Source organism: Notothenia coriiceps, unplaced genomic scaffold (assembly GCF_000735185.1).
Source record: "Notothenia coriiceps isolate Sejong01 unplaced genomic scaffold, NC01 NC01_scaffold00013592, whole genome shotgun sequence".
Lineage (NCBI taxonomy): Eukaryota > Metazoa > Chordata > Actinopteri > Perciformes > Nototheniidae > Notothenia > Notothenia coriiceps.
The window spans coordinates 758,690-774,963 of NW_011346293.1; the positions used below are offsets into that span (position 1 = coordinate 758,690).

General features: G+C 37.6%; 2 protein-coding genes across 4 annotated transcripts in view; one reads left to right on the forward strand and one right to left on the reverse strand.

Moving 5' to 3' along the window:
• Positions 1 to 53: 53 nt before the first annotated feature.
• slc25a1b (slc25a1 solute carrier family 25 member 1b) lies at positions 54 to 8,678 on the reverse strand. The gene is made up of 9 exons (XM_010774199.1): positions 8,274 to 8,678; positions 4,870 to 4,977; positions 4,136 to 4,235; positions 3,132 to 3,270; positions 2,826 to 2,910; positions 2,542 to 2,646; positions 2,322 to 2,437; positions 2,156 to 2,229; positions 54 to 1,645 (listed from the first exon to the last, which is right to left on the reverse strand). Exons 1-9 carry the CDS (start codon positions 8,383 to 8,385, stop codon positions 1,531 to 1,533), a joined length of 954 nt encoding a protein of 317 aa, XP_010772501.1. The 5' UTR covers positions 8,386 to 8,678; the 3' UTR covers positions 54 to 1,530.
• A 1,846-nt stretch (positions 8,679 to 10,524) lies between these two features.
• LOC104948043 (voltage-dependent anion-selective channel protein 2) overlaps positions 10,525 to 16,274 on the forward strand; it is an 8,787-nt gene continuing 3,037 nt past the window's right edge. The window contains exons 1-7 of one of the 3 annotated variants that reach the window (XM_010774201.1): positions 10,525 to 10,642; positions 12,462 to 12,532; positions 13,268 to 13,317; positions 13,957 to 13,959; positions 15,357 to 15,509; positions 15,597 to 15,649; positions 16,189 to 16,262. In XM_010774201.1, coding sequence (XP_010772503.1) covers positions 12,466 to 12,532; positions 13,268 to 13,317; positions 13,957 to 13,959; positions 15,357 to 15,509; positions 15,597 to 15,649; positions 16,189 to 16,262 — 400 coding nt within the window. In that variant the 5' untranslated portion in view covers positions 10,525 to 10,642; positions 12,462 to 12,465. The remainder of the gene's footprint in view (positions 10,643 to 12,461; positions 12,533 to 13,267; positions 13,318 to 13,956; positions 13,960 to 15,356; positions 15,510 to 15,596; positions 15,650 to 16,188; positions 16,263 to 16,274) is intronic. The other 2 variants (XM_010774203.1, XM_010774202.1) reach the window with 2 other exon arrangements.

The following is a 16,274-nucleotide window of genomic DNA, read 5'->3' on the forward strand; positions in this document are numbered from 1 at the left end:
AAATTCTGTAAATCATGATAAGATAACCAGAATGAAATGAACACGACAAAATGAACCGTCTGATCCAATGTTTATTTGTGTGCATACATGTTACAGTAGAATGAATTAGACTGAAGGCACAATACTTGGTTTTAACTACTGGATGTGGATGTGTTTCATGTCTAAATATGAAAACTCCAAAGATATTTAAATAGCTATGGCATGATGTCTACATGTATGCAAGCTGGAGCTGAAAAATATAGCTCAAAGTAAACATTTGTAAAAACAATTATTAGCATTGCATGTAAACAAGCTACTCCAGTCTTTAGGTGACTTCTTATATATATTGTATAAGAGCAGCAGTTGGCACATTGGGTCATCAATTGGTGAAAAAATGTAAAGGCAATTAATAAAGTTAGACATTAAAAACGTAATCTGCAATAAAATCTATAGCACTCCCTGGAATGAGATGGAAGGCACTATTAATGGCACTTCTCAAACTGTCTATGCAATCAAAGGAAATATACCTCAAAACACAGGATGAATTTAGAAGATATGAACATCTCAGGAATACCTCAGAAACAGACTGGAATTAAACATCGCAGCACATTATTAAAAATCTGTCGTTTCTTAAGTACATACAACATTCAATCATTCTTAATCTCAAAAGATCTTAAAATGAATCATATAATGCATAGGCACTTTTTATAGCATCGATCTACTTAGTTAGTTGATTAAAGACATCTCGGCAACTTAAAAGAACCCTCTTTTCATCAATCACTATTATGTGGAAATGTGCATTACTACTGAAGTTGTCTACTGTACATGCAACATATTTAAAAAAAAACTGCATCTATGGATCCCACGAGCTTGATTAATCTGACAATTATAATTTAAGGCATTTAGTTCTTAACGTACCTGATGCCTCTGCAGCATGACATCTGAATATAAATGATTTGTTCAGACACTGAATTAAATACTGGTTTTGAAAGTCTTGTAAAAAAAAAGTCTAAATAGTTTCTTTTAAAGAGGGCTTTAAATGTTTGCATCTGTTATAATCTCTCATTTCAAGTAAAACGTTTTAATCTACAGTTTTCTAAATCACATTTTGTTCGGTTGGCAATTGGTTTCTCTTTGACTAAGTGCATACATCGTTAGCATAAGTGAACTCAAAGCGCTGTAGTTGTTTGTGCTGACAGCTTTCCCATTGCTCAAGTCAATCAGATCTAAATGCCTGCCCCTGTTCCTTTCCCTGAGATCTGAAGGAACTGCCCCCCTCTGGAATTTAAGGAATAAAACCAAGTGTAAGCACTGACTCTGCAGTCTGGAGCTTTCTTCATGCAGAAAATGCTTACGCTTTTAGTAGCTTTGTCATAAATAAATCCAAGAACATACCAATCCCTTTCTTTCTCTCTGAAAATCACTAAGAGGTAGATATTAGAACCTATAAGCAGGGTTTAAGGAGATTGGTTTGGGACTTGGCCTGGTTAATAATATGAATGGCCTGTCGTAACACTCCTGCTTGTTGTGTAGCACCGGTAGGGGTCCATCTTAGTCCGTCTTCCAAACATTGTTCAGGACCTTCACGACTTCCTCGTAAATAATAAAGACTATGGCCACGTCCATGCACACCCGACCCAGCCGGGGAACAGTACCTTTGTAGAACCTGAAGGGCACACAAGGACAGAGTGAATATCGTACTTTAGGGCATTCAAAAATGCATCTAAAATGTTTTAAATACATTTACTACTACACTTACAAAAATGCCTTATCACTGGAACCAAGTCGCCCTTCTAGAAAAAATGCTTCCCCAATAATAATAATAATAATAATAATAATAATATCTTTATCATTTAGTGATTTCAGTGTTGGAAAAGCCCAAAAATAGTTCTATGTCTTTAAAATGTGTTTTTTTATGTGCATTATCTTTTCAAAATTGTGTTAATAAGGACCATGATAAATTACTATAATTTTTTAACCTTGAGATAGAGCTAGGCAGTAGCTGACATGTTGATAATCAAAATGATTGCTGAATAATTGATGTGAAAAGAGTGTGAATCCTTTAAAGATATGATGTCTTACCCTCCATAAAAGACAACTTATACAAAATATGCAAAGTCTTTCTATTGCCACTCATTCTCTATAAATATAAAATCAACTCTCTCTATAAACTTACGCCTTTGGTCCCTCGTACTTCATGATCTTGACGGCACAGTCCAGTGTGCTTTTGTACTTTTTTGCTTCGAGACCCTGATAAATAAGAGTTGTACATGTTAGTCAATCTGCTCAGGGTTTAATGAATATATGTTTTTCTTTGGAGGAGACCATGATAATCAACCAACCTGCATTCTGGTCTTAATGACATCCAGTGGAGTGTTTCCAAACACACTCACAGCACCAGCCACAGCTCCAAACATACCAGTTATCAGAGGGTTAATGGCCTTGTCGGGGTCATCACCTTCGTGTTTCACAAAACAAAAACAAAAAAACGGAAATGTTTGGGCTGTTTATAACAAAACAAAGCGGATATAAAAGAAGTGGAAGTTATTCTCTATCACACACCTTTGTACCAGTTCCTCAGGGAAGTCATGACATAGAAGCGGATGGCCTGGTTGGAGCCTTGCTTCAACACGGTGGCTGTGAGGCCTTGGTAAGTCCCCTTGAGACCTGCAGATAGAAACATCAGCATCATCAGAACTTCATCAAAAGCAAAACTCTCACAGCCATCCAGTTCAGGGCTAATGAGGCAGAGAAAGAAATGTAACCTCAATAACAGGTTATTGCATGGCGATATCATTATGAGATAGAACAGCAGGTGGCACTAAAGATGAAGAAACCTTCCATACCTTCAACTCTGATAATCTCCCTCACTCCGTGGTAAAATCCCTTGTACTTTGGGTTTGCTGATGACTGATCATGGATGAATTTGACCTTAAATGACATCATAACAATGATAAATATATTTTTCAAGCCAAAGTGTAAAATAAAATAATCAAAACAGAAACTTTACAGTGCAGCACTTAAATAGGAAGAATGGTTCTGCAAGGTTGATGGATTCAGTGCCGTTTTAAAAACTGTTAATGCTGCCCCCAGTGGCTAAATAATGAATTAATACAGGACTAATTATGTTTTTTTATTTATTTATTTTTTACCTTTACTGTCTCCATAGGACAGACTACGACCACAGCCTCAGCTACTCCGGCCCCGAGGCCGCAGAGTAAACCTTGTATGCTGCTGAGTTTCCCATTTTCGTCGCGCATCTTATTACTGATGAATTCAAACACTCCAAACCTGCGGCCAAAGGAAAAGAATATGAGTTACTTGTCTACGTGGCTTGCAGTGGCCTTGCTAAACCATTAATAACAGTCATTTTGTTTGGACAAATCAGTCAGTCTGAGGATGTCACCTGTAGTTTTATAGCTCAAATAATTAATTGATTATTGAGAGAATAATCTGCAGAACAATAATTGACTTAAAAATGTATACAAACATTGGTGGTACATAATAAAACCAGTAGATACAAATAATCATTTATTTGCAATGAACAATGATCATTATTATGTTTGTTCTTTTGATGGATCTGTTCAAATGAATAGCCCTTTTTGAAATTGCCCACAGATATTCACTTCACAATTTCATTTCATTTTTAGTTGTCCCGCTCATGGTACGCAAAACCAAATGTACAATAATTGCCAACAAAACATGACTCTACCAAAACACCATTAAGCGAAAAGGAGCAGGGAGAAGAATAAAATCTTATGTGACCTGCCCCTTTCTAAAAAAAACAAAATAAATACAAATAGATGGTCTGCCCTTCATAATAATTTTTTTTCACAGCCAAACTTAACAGTATCTTAGGATACTAAGAGAAACACAAAAAAATACTTATTTCTCACTTGACGTTAACGGAAAGAAACAAAACAACAAAAAACAACAACACCAAAACATCCCATGTTTAAGGAAAAGAAAAGTGCAACACAATGATATGAAACAGAGAAAAACAGCAAATCCTCTCATCTGGGAAGCTGGTGGAACGTGTTATGGAGGTTTATTGGAATTAAGCTGTTGTACATTAATGTGTGTGTGTGTGTGTGTGTGTGTGTGTGTGTGTGTGTGTGTGCGTGCGTGCGTGCGTGCGTGCGTGTGCATAAGGTACCTGACAGCTGCTTTAGGTATAGAGCCGTACAGCAGAGAGCTTAGACCTCTGTACAGACCCCTCACCCCATGACCGTTCACTGTCTGCTTCACACAGTCAGCTGTAGGAGAGGAGGAAAAAGAGAGCAGCCTACTAAACAATCATTTGTTGCACCACTTTCCTAAATGTAAACCCTACTGCCAAGAAAAGCTATCTCTTGATCAGCAGCTGCTTTGTTTGGAGTATCTCACTGTAACAGTAAAGTAGTTTAAAGACAAGCATATTGAGTTTCTGGGTCCTGGTTGGTTGCAGCCTGGAACAACAGTCCTTCATACTGAGTTATTACAGACAAACATTGTCTATGCCAAAGTTCACAAGCTCTCCTCTAACAGATAACAAACACTAACTTACTACGCAAATACACATCTGTGCGTTGTAGTTTGCTCTAAAATCTGGAAAAACAAGATGTCTTAACTTCATCAAAAGAACACTGAGAACTTGCTGTTGGACCGGTTATTTTAATGTAGATTGTTTGGTTTAGTGGAATATATTGTATCATGTACAGAAAAGGCCACTTTATTAGGTACACCTGTAAAATGTAATGCAGTCTTTATTAACTACGGTATATTTTTGTTATTAAGGTTTACAGGTGCAAGTAATAGTGCCCACAGAGTGAGGTAGCATTATCATCACATGTGATTATAGCAATGAATTGAAAATGAAAGGCTCATTTCAGACGGTGGAAAAGAACTCACAGATGCCTCTGTATTTGGGAGGATTGGCCTTCTCGTCGAGCTGAAGCTGTGTTTTAACATACTCCGTGGGGAAGGTGATGCAGATCTCTATGCCTCCTGCTATCCCACCTGAAATAACAGTAAAAACACAACTTTAAGCATGGACTCATTTTAAGATTTGAAAAACATTAACAGTTTTTATGTCAACACCACACAAGTGCATTTAAGCAATACAGCAATCACCTTGACTATATAATGAAGATATTGAAAATAAAAGTCAAATACTTTTTCGTTTCACAGACCACAGGTTTGGTTTTAACAGCCCATAACAAATCACACCATTTAACATTTAAGGTACTTCCACACAATTTGTCATGATCTATAATGATAATAATGAAATAAATTTATTTATACACTACTTTATAAACACTAAGATGCAAAACAACATGCTTCACAATGAACTCAAAGTTACAAATAAAAACAGATGCACCAAATTAGTAGAACTTATAGAAATAAATAAAATTACTACTAAAGGCAAGACAAGTTTGTGGGATTTGTTTTAATAAAAGTTGTTAGCTGGGTAAACATTAGTAATTATCAAAGGTAGTTTACAGTGTCTATGGATGTTTCATGCATGTGAGCCTTGAACCGTGTACAGTATGAAGCAGCTCCACCTTAAATGCTGGCTGTCACCACACATCTGCCGTTCAGCAGCTAACATGCAGCCTGCAGCTGATTGGCTCAGCTGATCTCAGAGCACGCCTCCTACAGACACTTCCCCCTGGCCTGACTCCAACCATGGGGGTGTGTACTGTGTAGCCTTCAGAGCAAACACTGTGTTAACCCCTCACACAGAGCAGCCGCTTGATAGTGGTCTGATTCCTACTAAAAGCTTAGGACTAGGAGTGACAAGTTTCCATGAAGTTAAATGAAGGAAAGATATCCTACTAATATCCCTGTTTTTACTAACCTAAACTATTCTATTCAAAAGGCTCACAAAGGCCTTGCTTAAAGTAACTATTAAAAACAAAAAAACACCATCATTTTGCAGAAGAGAGGTAGAGAAACTGAAGGCTGAATCAGAAATAAAACCCTTACTGTTTAGTAAAGTAGATGGCACATGATTCACTTTTAAACAAGCTTGAAATCCTCCTCACACATTTAAAAAAGGATCCTTTGTTGATGCTTTACCATGCATTAGTTCTCCCAAAATGTCATGCAGCGAGAAACAAAACACTACTTGTGCAATCACAAGATAACAGTTTTCCTCTAAAACATGAAGTGTATTTTGGCTACAGACTCAGTTAAGCATTCCTTTGGTTAGAGATGTTTGGCTTTAGAGCTGTAGTTGTACCTACACATTACACCAGAAAAAAGTGCACAACATCACCATCTACAAACAGCTTGCATGTTGTACCTGCATTTTGTCCCAGTATTCAAGCTGGAAAAAGATATGGAACCAGTTTATCGAGTCGGAGGTGTACAGATAGTTAAACAGGTATATTAAAAGTCAGTGCAGGCAGATGTCCACATATACTACTTCTATTTTAAGATACTGGCAACACTTGCACTAAGTATCCTTTAGTTTTCTAGTCAGGACCTATGGTCAGGACTCAATTTACCGATTCAACATTCAAGACAGAACTCATGATTACTGTGTAATACATGCTATTTGATGTGCTGATAATGAGGCTAGAGTGGTGTATGATTATAGTTATCACAGGATAGGAAGTCATGCTAATTGTCATGGATTAGATAAGATTTGTGTGAAAGTTACTCATAATTCAACTGAAGGAATACTTTAACATTTTAGGACATTTTGTTTTTTCCCCATACTCACATTTTTTCATTTATTATGAAGCTACACACATGAGTTGATTTGCTTATCTTAGCATAAAGAATCATGTTTATGTGTCCGACAAATATAAAATAAAACATACAAATGTCAATTGTGTTTAAGCCACAGTTTACACAGTGTTAAAAAAAAGATGCTGTCTGTTTAAGTGGGGATTAGTGCTTTTGTAAAGCCTTGGCATGTGAGCTAATTATTCTCTTGTGACTTGCTGATTTGGGCCTATTCATCCCTGATTTTGTGCTGGCATTACATTTATGCTTAGACAGTGGTTCAATAAGTACTCAGATCTCTGTTACAAGGGAAAGGTCTGCTTAACACATCTTAACTCAAGTAAAATTGCAAAGTATCACCATACAAATATTTTTTTAATAACCAAAAGTAAAGGTAATCATTATGGAGAAAGGTCCATTTTCAAATAGTTACTGCATTGTAATGATAGATGCATAGAGTATGTGTTTGTCACTCTAATGGTGTAGCTGGTTTAAGTTAAGCTTATTAAATTACTTGATATACTATAGTTTATGATGGTTAGTGCTTAATAAATGAAGTTTGAAATTACAATATGGCCTCTGAAATGTAGATTACAAAGAATCATAAGATAAGATAAGATAAGTACAATTACCTCAATATAGTACCGTACTTGAATATATGCACATTCCACAACTGACTGATAATACACATTACCATAGGCGGCTTATGATGTTATCTAACAAAAAAAACTGGACAGCAGCTTCTTGGCAGGCGGACGTGGCCATGTCTTGACCTTTCACGCCTCTCTGCTGAAGCCCACAGCACAGCGTGTGACAGGCCTGTTGTAACCAGGTGAATGTGTGCAGCGACTGACAGAGAAATGTGCTTTGTCATCGTGGGTCATGAATCTGAACATGTGGACCCAGAGGCCTCTGAGCACACAGTAAAAGGCCAGTAGTTCAACAGAAAACAGCCACCATACTGCTGACAGTCAGGTACAGTTACATGAGCAAACAAATGCTCTTTAGAACTTATAGGATGATGGATTCAGCAGGAGTGTGTCTGTCAGCTTATTTACAACCTATTGATGTTGCAATGACATCAATAATGATTGCCCTGTAGCACACTAACGTTTGAACATATGTCACTGATTGACAGTCAATCGGAGTTCATTGTGTGGACCCCAGGAATAGCAGCTGATAACTTGGTAGTGACTAATCAAAAACATGAATTAAAAGTCAGGTTTCTTTCAACATGATATGGTGAGCATTTAAAGGTCCTAGGACATTGAGAACTGTCCAACCTCCAGCCATTAAGACCAGTAACAACAAGTAATGCTGATGTGTCCACTCCAGAGGCTGATGTAAGTTTAACCATGACTCTAGTGGTGCAATATTAACCATAAAAATATACTTTTTGTTGTTTTTCACCATACGTTTCTGCCTTTAACGCACAATGCACCTGTTATTTGCACTTAAAATAAGTGCAAGAGTAGTAAACATAGCTCCAGCAGAGCCTCTGATCAGATCTGCACACACACGTTCATTGCGCAAACTTGTAAACAACTCCGGAGCTCAGGAGTGAGGAGAAACTTTCTTACCTGCCATGATAGCCTTCCCGGGGTGCGTTAGTTTGGCTTTCCCCGCCGGAGCTGCAGCAGCCAGGCACCGAGGTCTGTAGAACGGGCTCACAAATCTAGGTTGTCCGGACATTATGACTGCGATACCCCGGCCTAACTTTTGTATTTGGGTGTCAAATGCGGACTTAATCGGTGGCTTCAAACCCGCTCGGCAGCCTTCAAGCCCTCATGCAGTCGGGAGCTGTGTGCAGGAGTCCTGTTGCAAACATTGACCATTGGACTTTTGGTGCAGATCTAGAGTTGATAATCTCTGTGTACTTTCAACAGTGAAGTTCCCTTCGTGGCCCTGAGATGTTGATAGCGTCGAGTCAGTGTTCACTCAGGGCGGGGCACGAAAAGACACTTTCCCCCATGAAACGGAGGAACGCCATGTTTGTCACAAACATTTAAGGAGGACCGGAGAGATTCACTGCGAAGAGCCGGAGGCTGCGCTTTGTCCCGGGCACAATGGCCCTGTAGACGGCGCTGTTTCTCACATTATCCCTGTACAGAAACCAATAGCTGAATATAAGGACATCATTCACGTTGTCTGTGCACTAGCAATCAATTTATAGCCTTTTCTGTCATGTTTTTATCTTCAAACTAACAAAGTAACAGTTGGACAATGTTTGCGTTCAGATTGGTAAAACAGCATTAAAATCCTCTTGTAAATAAAGATTTATAGATTAAGCTACAGTTTATAAAAGGTCAACCAAACAAAATTCACCCTAACTAGCTGTAGCATTGAAACTATGAACACATGAACTCATGAATAATTATAGTCCTGTAATATTTATGATTCTGAGTGTCTTTCTTTTGGTATTTGGGGTTATTATGATGCTTACATCTTTGTACTTTAGTTAAGTGAATTATTTGAGTAGCCTACTACTTACATCGCTCAGTATTAATAAATCAAACGTTAACAAAATGATGATGTTTTTGTACTTTCTTGAGTATTTCCCGGGTCTTCCACTCAGAACTGTACCAGGGATAATGTATTTTTACTGCACTACACCTCAGTGTGGAACACATTGTACTTTTTACTCACATCAACCCAGGAATTATGATTGGGAAGTATAGATAAAGCTACCCAGCAGTAGGCCTGAATAAGGTAATTACAATCATCCCCTCCCTTATAAGCAGCAAAAATAAGAGTGGCAACAAAATAATGCATCCATGGTTATAATAAACAAGTAATAAAATATACATTGTAATAAAACTGGCTATTACGCATTACAAGATCTCTCTCTTTGCACACTTAGGCCTAAAGTATATTATGGTATTATTTTTCTATGCAGTTCTTTTACTTGCCAGTTTGTTTTACAGTTAATTTCTACTTTTACCAAAAATAATCTATTTTATTCTTATTTCACCACTTTATTTGGCAGATGTAATTGGATTTGTTCTCTTACAAAAAACGTTTATGATTATATTATATTTCATAAGTGTAAAGAGTTCCAGCCTCCTATGGTCAGCCACAAGGTCAAAGAGCCCTGCGGTCTGTCCCAATGACCCAGGGATTCATGACAACACATAAATATAGTGGTTCATTTAAAAATAAGCAGAGGTGGGAGAAGTACTCAGATCTTGTACTTAAGCAAAAGTAGAAGACCCAGAGTGTAGGAATACTCTGTTACAAGTCCTGCATTCAAAATGTTACTCAAGTAAAAGTAGAACAATTTTAGCATCAACATTTACCTCATTACTCATTATTCAAATAGGCCCATTTCAGAATGATATATTATATGTTTTGATTATAATTATTGATGCATTAATGTGTTATCAAAGCTGGTAAAGGTGCAGCTAGTTTTAATGACTTTGTATACTGCAAGGGAGCTTGTGAAATTGAATACAGGTATAAGATGTAGGTCTTATTTAAGTATTGTATATTTAACGATATGAATGCAAATCTGCAAAGTAACTAAAGGTATATTTATTGTATCAAAAATGTACACCATTAACCTCATGAATCGTAGTGGGGGTAGAAGTACAAAGTAGCACACATGTGCAATACTCAATTAAAGTACAAGTCCCTCAAAATTGAAGTTAAGTATAGTAATTGAACATTTTCTAATTTGAATACACAAACACAAACACATTCAATATTTATTTTTTACAATCAGGTGAACCTGCTCGGATGAGGCTGTGCGCTGTGGGTTTAACTCTTGCTTCTACATTGACTCTTTGATCGCTCTTCTCTCTCTCTGGTACTGCGCATGCGCTATATGTCTCCTTCATTATGCCCTGTCCCCGGTTTTAGACATTTCCATTGCCAAACTAAGCTAGCTGTCAATCCACTCAGCAGCATCACGCCAGGGAACTCTGCAAACCCCCCTTCCAAACACACAACGGTAAGGAGACATACAATGAGTACAAATTCATATTAAACATTGGGTTCAGCTGTATAATACCTGTGTAATAATTAACGGTACTAATGGCTGCTGTGATAACGGTTCTCTCCAAGGTTAGTATAGCATGTTAGGCGATTTAGCTAGCGGTGGCTCAGTTATGTAATGATGCTGAGCCTTGCAGTGCAGTTTAATCCTTGATGTTAGGTTAAACAGTATTATGGTGCAGAGATTCAGGTTAGCATTTTTCAACTTTATTTGCTAGGTTTATGGCTAGCTACTAGACCTGAAGGGGTGGGTGGGTGGGGGTGTGTGTGTGTAATGCGGTGCATGCAGACTATAATATATTAACTAACTAGCTATAACAATTAAGTGATGCATATCTTTCGTATCCTATAATTGCAAGTAAGCTAGCTTGTTACTGCAGCTAACACACTAGTTAGTTAATTAGCTAGCTAGCTAGCTAGCTAGCTAGCTGTAAAACACCCCCACACCTCTTTCTCAGGACCATCTGCTGTCCTTTGTCCCGAATCAGAGATGCAGCACCAAGGGGCTTTACATGCAGCAAATAAAGCATTGTTCACATTGGGATTTATTTAAAACAGATGTTCATGCAGTAGAAACATCTCCAAAAGCAGAATCCCCAGGATGAGGGCCCTTTTTACAACCTTGAGATGTGTAGAGAGAGCCTTTTGGTCGGATGCTTCAACAGGATGGGAATCAAACAAAATACATATTTTATAAGTTAGGCAGGAGAACAGTTAAATAGAGAAAATAAAAATTGTTTATAATAAGAGGTGTAAAACATTAAAATAGGTATACGATGCAAACAAGAGAGACAAAAGTGACAGTAGTGTGATAAATGATGCACAAACTAGTGTTCAAATAGTTATAACATACAACAAAATGGTTAACTATAATAAAGTATGGGATACTAGTTATAGTATGAGTTGTAAGGTATTCATAATATATTGTATTGTACAGCAGTATGACAGAACAGAATATCACATATAATACCTGCTAGATTAGTTATTTCATGTTATTTTATGTTCATTTGAACTCATATTCCAGGTTAAATGTATATGTCATGGTGCTGGGCTCTTAAGGTGCCCCAGTAGCTCCTTGATGCAGCCAGATGCAGAGCTCCTCGGTTGTTAGCCTCCCAGCTGCTCTAAAAGAACATTTTGTTCCCTTTAGCTGGAGCAAACCTGTAGACATGGTGACTAAATTAAGTGATGGCTACTGCATTGTGTTGGTATATGACAAAACCCTATTGACTTCAATCAGGATGAGCTTCGTTAGTGTTGCAGCATCATGGAAGACTCACATGTGACGGACTAAACCACTGCAACACAGAGCAGAGAAGAAAACGTGCTTCAAACTGCTCTTTTATTTTTTGTAATGAATTTTTTACAGTATTATATTAATAAATGTGTACATTTATTCAAAACATTTTTTTATTAATTTATTATTATTACTTTATGCATTTACTACTTTCCTGTTTACATTAGAGTTCATTCACTTTGCAATGACTGTATACCGCAGAAAATATTGTATTTTATATACTTGTGTTTTATCTCTCGATATCAACTTTTGCATTATTTTATGTATTATATTTTATTATTAAGTTAAATATAAGTTATTTTTCCTTTTTATCTGTATGTGTTTGAGCATTGTTGGAGGGAGCCAACACGATTCATTGTTGTTCATATGACAATAAATAAGTTGATAACAATAAATACATTGTAACATATATATATATATATATTATATTAAAATGAGTCAGCGACACTAATGACATTACTGACTTTCTCTCCTCCAGCACAATGGCTGTCCCTCCTTCATACGCGGACCTGGGCAAATCTGCCAAGGATATATTCAGCAAGGGATATGGTGAGTACTATTTTAGCCTAAAGAGTCAATTATTATCCGTGAGGAATTCCTAAAATACAGAGACTGTTCAAACCTGGTGTTTAGTGAGTGTAGCTCTTAGACTCCTCTCTGTTGCGCAGATAATATAAATATATTGATGATTATAGCTATGACGATTTAAAGTAGTTCTGTAATGTTTGAACTAGGAGAAGGCCAAAAGGAATACACTTTCTATCACATTATTATATAAACTTAATTGTAGGTGATGTGTGTTTCAAACCAAATCGATCAAATCAAATTCCAAACAATGTACGTCATCACATTGCACACATTTCATTATATTTAAATCAATATATATATCCACATGATTTTTAATTTAATTTTGTTAAATGTGAAGATGCAGGAGACTGTTAGCTTAGCTTAGCAATAAGACTGGTCACTGGGGGAAAGAGCTTACCAGGCTTTGTCCAAATATTTAAAAACAAATTCCAACCTCTCTTAAGCTCGATAATTAACATATCATGCATTCCTGGCACTGACATGTTAAAAACGCCACTAGGTTTTATGTGCCTTTATGCTAAGCTAATGTAAATGCCTCCTGCTCCAGGTTTATATTATTGAACAGGCAGATATGAGTAGTTTTTCCCGGATATACATATTTTCCAAAATGTCCACCTATTCCTTTAAATCTTGTTTATTGGAATTATTTGTTCATTGCATTGCTAACACATCATTCTGTCCTTTACAATCTTCCAGGCTTTGGAGTTGTGAAGCTCGACCTCAAGACCAAATCACAGAGTGGAGTGGTGAGGACTCTTTTCTTATATTACTTTTTTTTACCAGTTGTCATTTTCTAGTGTCTTTCTGACCAGTCCATCTCTGTTAAAACCTCATTTACTGTTGGAATAACCAGAAAAAGGTTTTATCTGAGTGTCGTTGTGATAATACTTTGTGAACAGATATTTAAGAAAGAACTCCATAGTTGTCCTCAGAGCCCGGCGGACAGGCAAAGTGTTTTTAAGCTCTGGAAGCTGATACCAATGTAACAAACAGGAAATGGTAGCACATGATAGGTAAACAACTAGTGGAGCCCGTCAGCAAGCTCTTTACAGAGTTGGACATCTCAGAAGCTCACAGTAATACACTGATCTCCTATTACAACCTTCCTGCTCTCCATCACTACTGCACTCTCTCACCCTCCTCCAAAATAAAAGCCTCAGCACACCTTCTACCTGAACCCCGCCCCCTGCTGTGACCTGTAGTGGGACGCCTCCAGGTATCTGAGCGGTGCTGATGCAGACCTGCTTTGCTAAACTTGTTCTCTAAGAAACAGGACAGACATGTTTGTACTGTGGCCTGTCTGTCTCTCTACCTGTCTCCCCCTGCCTCCCCTAACCGCTGCTCTGTCTCCATGCTGCTGCCTTCTGTGCCGGACGATAATGTAGATGGTAAGATCGGAGTCAGCGCTGACAGCTGCTATTCATTTACCGTTCACCTCCATCATGCCTCACTGCTGTTCTCATGCTCTAGTGTCTGTCTTCTTTTGTCTTTGTGAGCATCATTCACACAGCACGAATATTAATGTGTTTTTATAACGATTATTTGCTTTTAATGTCCTGTCACTTCACTCTTAATAACCTCTAACTTTTCATTTCTTAAGGGCTTAATTTCCATTGTCAGTCAATTGTCTTAATTAATCCATTAACTGTTTGTTCTAGGGATGTGATTGGTCAACCACTGAGATTATGTCACTGCTTACGAATGTCAGCCTATGGGCTACCGTATCTAATTTAAAACAGTTTAACATGATAGCTGTGTTGTGTTGGCGAAAAAGAAGGAAAATAATCGTTTGAAAAGTTGAAATTCACAATCCATGCTCCACGGAAGCTGCTTTCCTCATTACATTATGTACTATACAAATCAATCAGGCAATTTATACAACTCATTAAACTGTAAAAGGTACAACTCTAGTGAAATGCAATCCGGTCAGCTCCTTTTAATCGATACATCCGTTACCATGAAACACACACCTCCTCCTTTTCCCCTCCAGAGTTCTGTCAGATTGTTACAAAAAGATTCAGCTTTTTGCCCTAAACGCTCTGTTTCCAACGACACACTCACTGAGCACAACCACTCAATCAAATGCATCGGTGTTGATGGAAAATAGATCAGAAATACTAATGGACTTACTTAGGAACATTTCCTAACTGAAAGAGTGGGTATGCTGCCTGTAACGGCTGTTCAAGAGGAGATAAGAGTCAACAGCCAACAACGCTATAACATTCAATAAGTAGCTTTTCATAAATCATGAAGCACCGCACCCACAAGAGCTCCTTGAGCATACAGTCATAAATTAGCTCAATAAATATTAGGCTGATGGGTCAAGCAGTATATGAGATAAGCCGTGGAAACACTGACCATGCACAACCAAACACTTCATCTACATTATGAAAGGAAAGACAACAGCAGCCGTACGAAACAAGGTTTAAAATGTTAAATACTACATTATAAGCCAATATGGTCACTTTTTAACACCCTTGTCTATGTTTTCTAACCATACACTCTGCAACATGTTTTTCTGTCCATTACATGTGCTACTGGTGTCCTGCATGGATTCATGTTGAGGCTGTCTGTCAAGTGTATTGTCTAATGATAACAATGTTATATGCCTCTGATATGATTTATTTCTGTACAGTTTAATCATAATTACATTTAGTTTGATTTGTAGTCTGCACAGGTTTTACTCTTTTTTTTCCCACGCTGTGTTGCTAGTGCGTTGGACATTGTCTGATTATCCGAGTGTGATTGACTTGTGTATACTAAAGACTGAATGTCCTCCTTTCAGGAGTTCAACACATCTGGCTCCAGTAACACAGACACAGGGAAGGCTGCAGGGAGCCTGGAGACCAAATACAAGATGAAGGAGCTGGGCCTCACCTTCAACCAGAAGTGGAACACAGACAACACGCTGGCCACCGAGGTCACCGTGGAGGACCAGGTGTGTGCCAACGTCAGGGTTCAGATTTGGTTTTGCTAAACGTTAAATTGCATTTCTAACACTGTTATTCTGCTACTTTACCTCCAGCTGACTCAAGGACTAAAGGTCGCCTTGGATACATCTTTTGTACCAAACACAGGGTAAGTGGACATTTGGATGAATCAGTTATAGCATAACTTTGGGTTTGAGTTGAAACATAATGTAGTACAGTGAGTATAAACTTTGGATAAGGCCTGGTAGTACCGTAAAGTCAGAGCACAGTGATTAATATACACAATATATAATTATATACACTAAGGTTTCTTTTATTTTGTCAACAATTATCTGTTGTTTTCACACATTTTCAAACCTACATTGAAAGATTAGTTTAACTTGTACCTAATTCAAATACTACTCGCAAATATATAGTTTTTGATATTAAAACTGTCTCAGTAATCTAAGAAAAACAGCTACTCCTTCAAAACAAACAAACAAACAAACAGGGCCATAATAGTAATTTTTGGAGACTACTTTCAGGGGCGTATTAATCCACATTTGGTACTCTAGTCAGTATTTGGGGAGAGGATGGTGTATTTATGTGGGATCATAAACCACAGTGTCTATGGGGATGAAGGAACATGTATTACATTTACAATGGATATTAGAGATAAACATTTAACCCTATGATTGCCTGTTTCAGTAAGAAGAGTGGAAAGCTGAAGACGGCCTACAAGCGTGAGTTTGTGAACATGGGCTGTGACGTGGACTTCGAGGGTCCCATCATCC

Coding starts and splice junctions, on each gene's coding strand:
- slc25a1b (XM_010774199.1), bottom strand. CDS start 8,385: ATGTCCGGACAACCTAGATTTGTGAGCCCGTTCTACAGACCTCGGTGC. Junction 4,978..8,273: donor CGGGAAGGCTATCATGGCAG/GTAAGAAAGTTT, acceptor CTGTTATTTCAG/GTGGGATAGCAGGAGGCATA. Junction 4,236..4,869: donor TCCCAAATACAGAGGCATCT/GTGAGTTCTTTT, acceptor CCTCTCCTACAG/CTGACTGTGTGAAGCAGACA.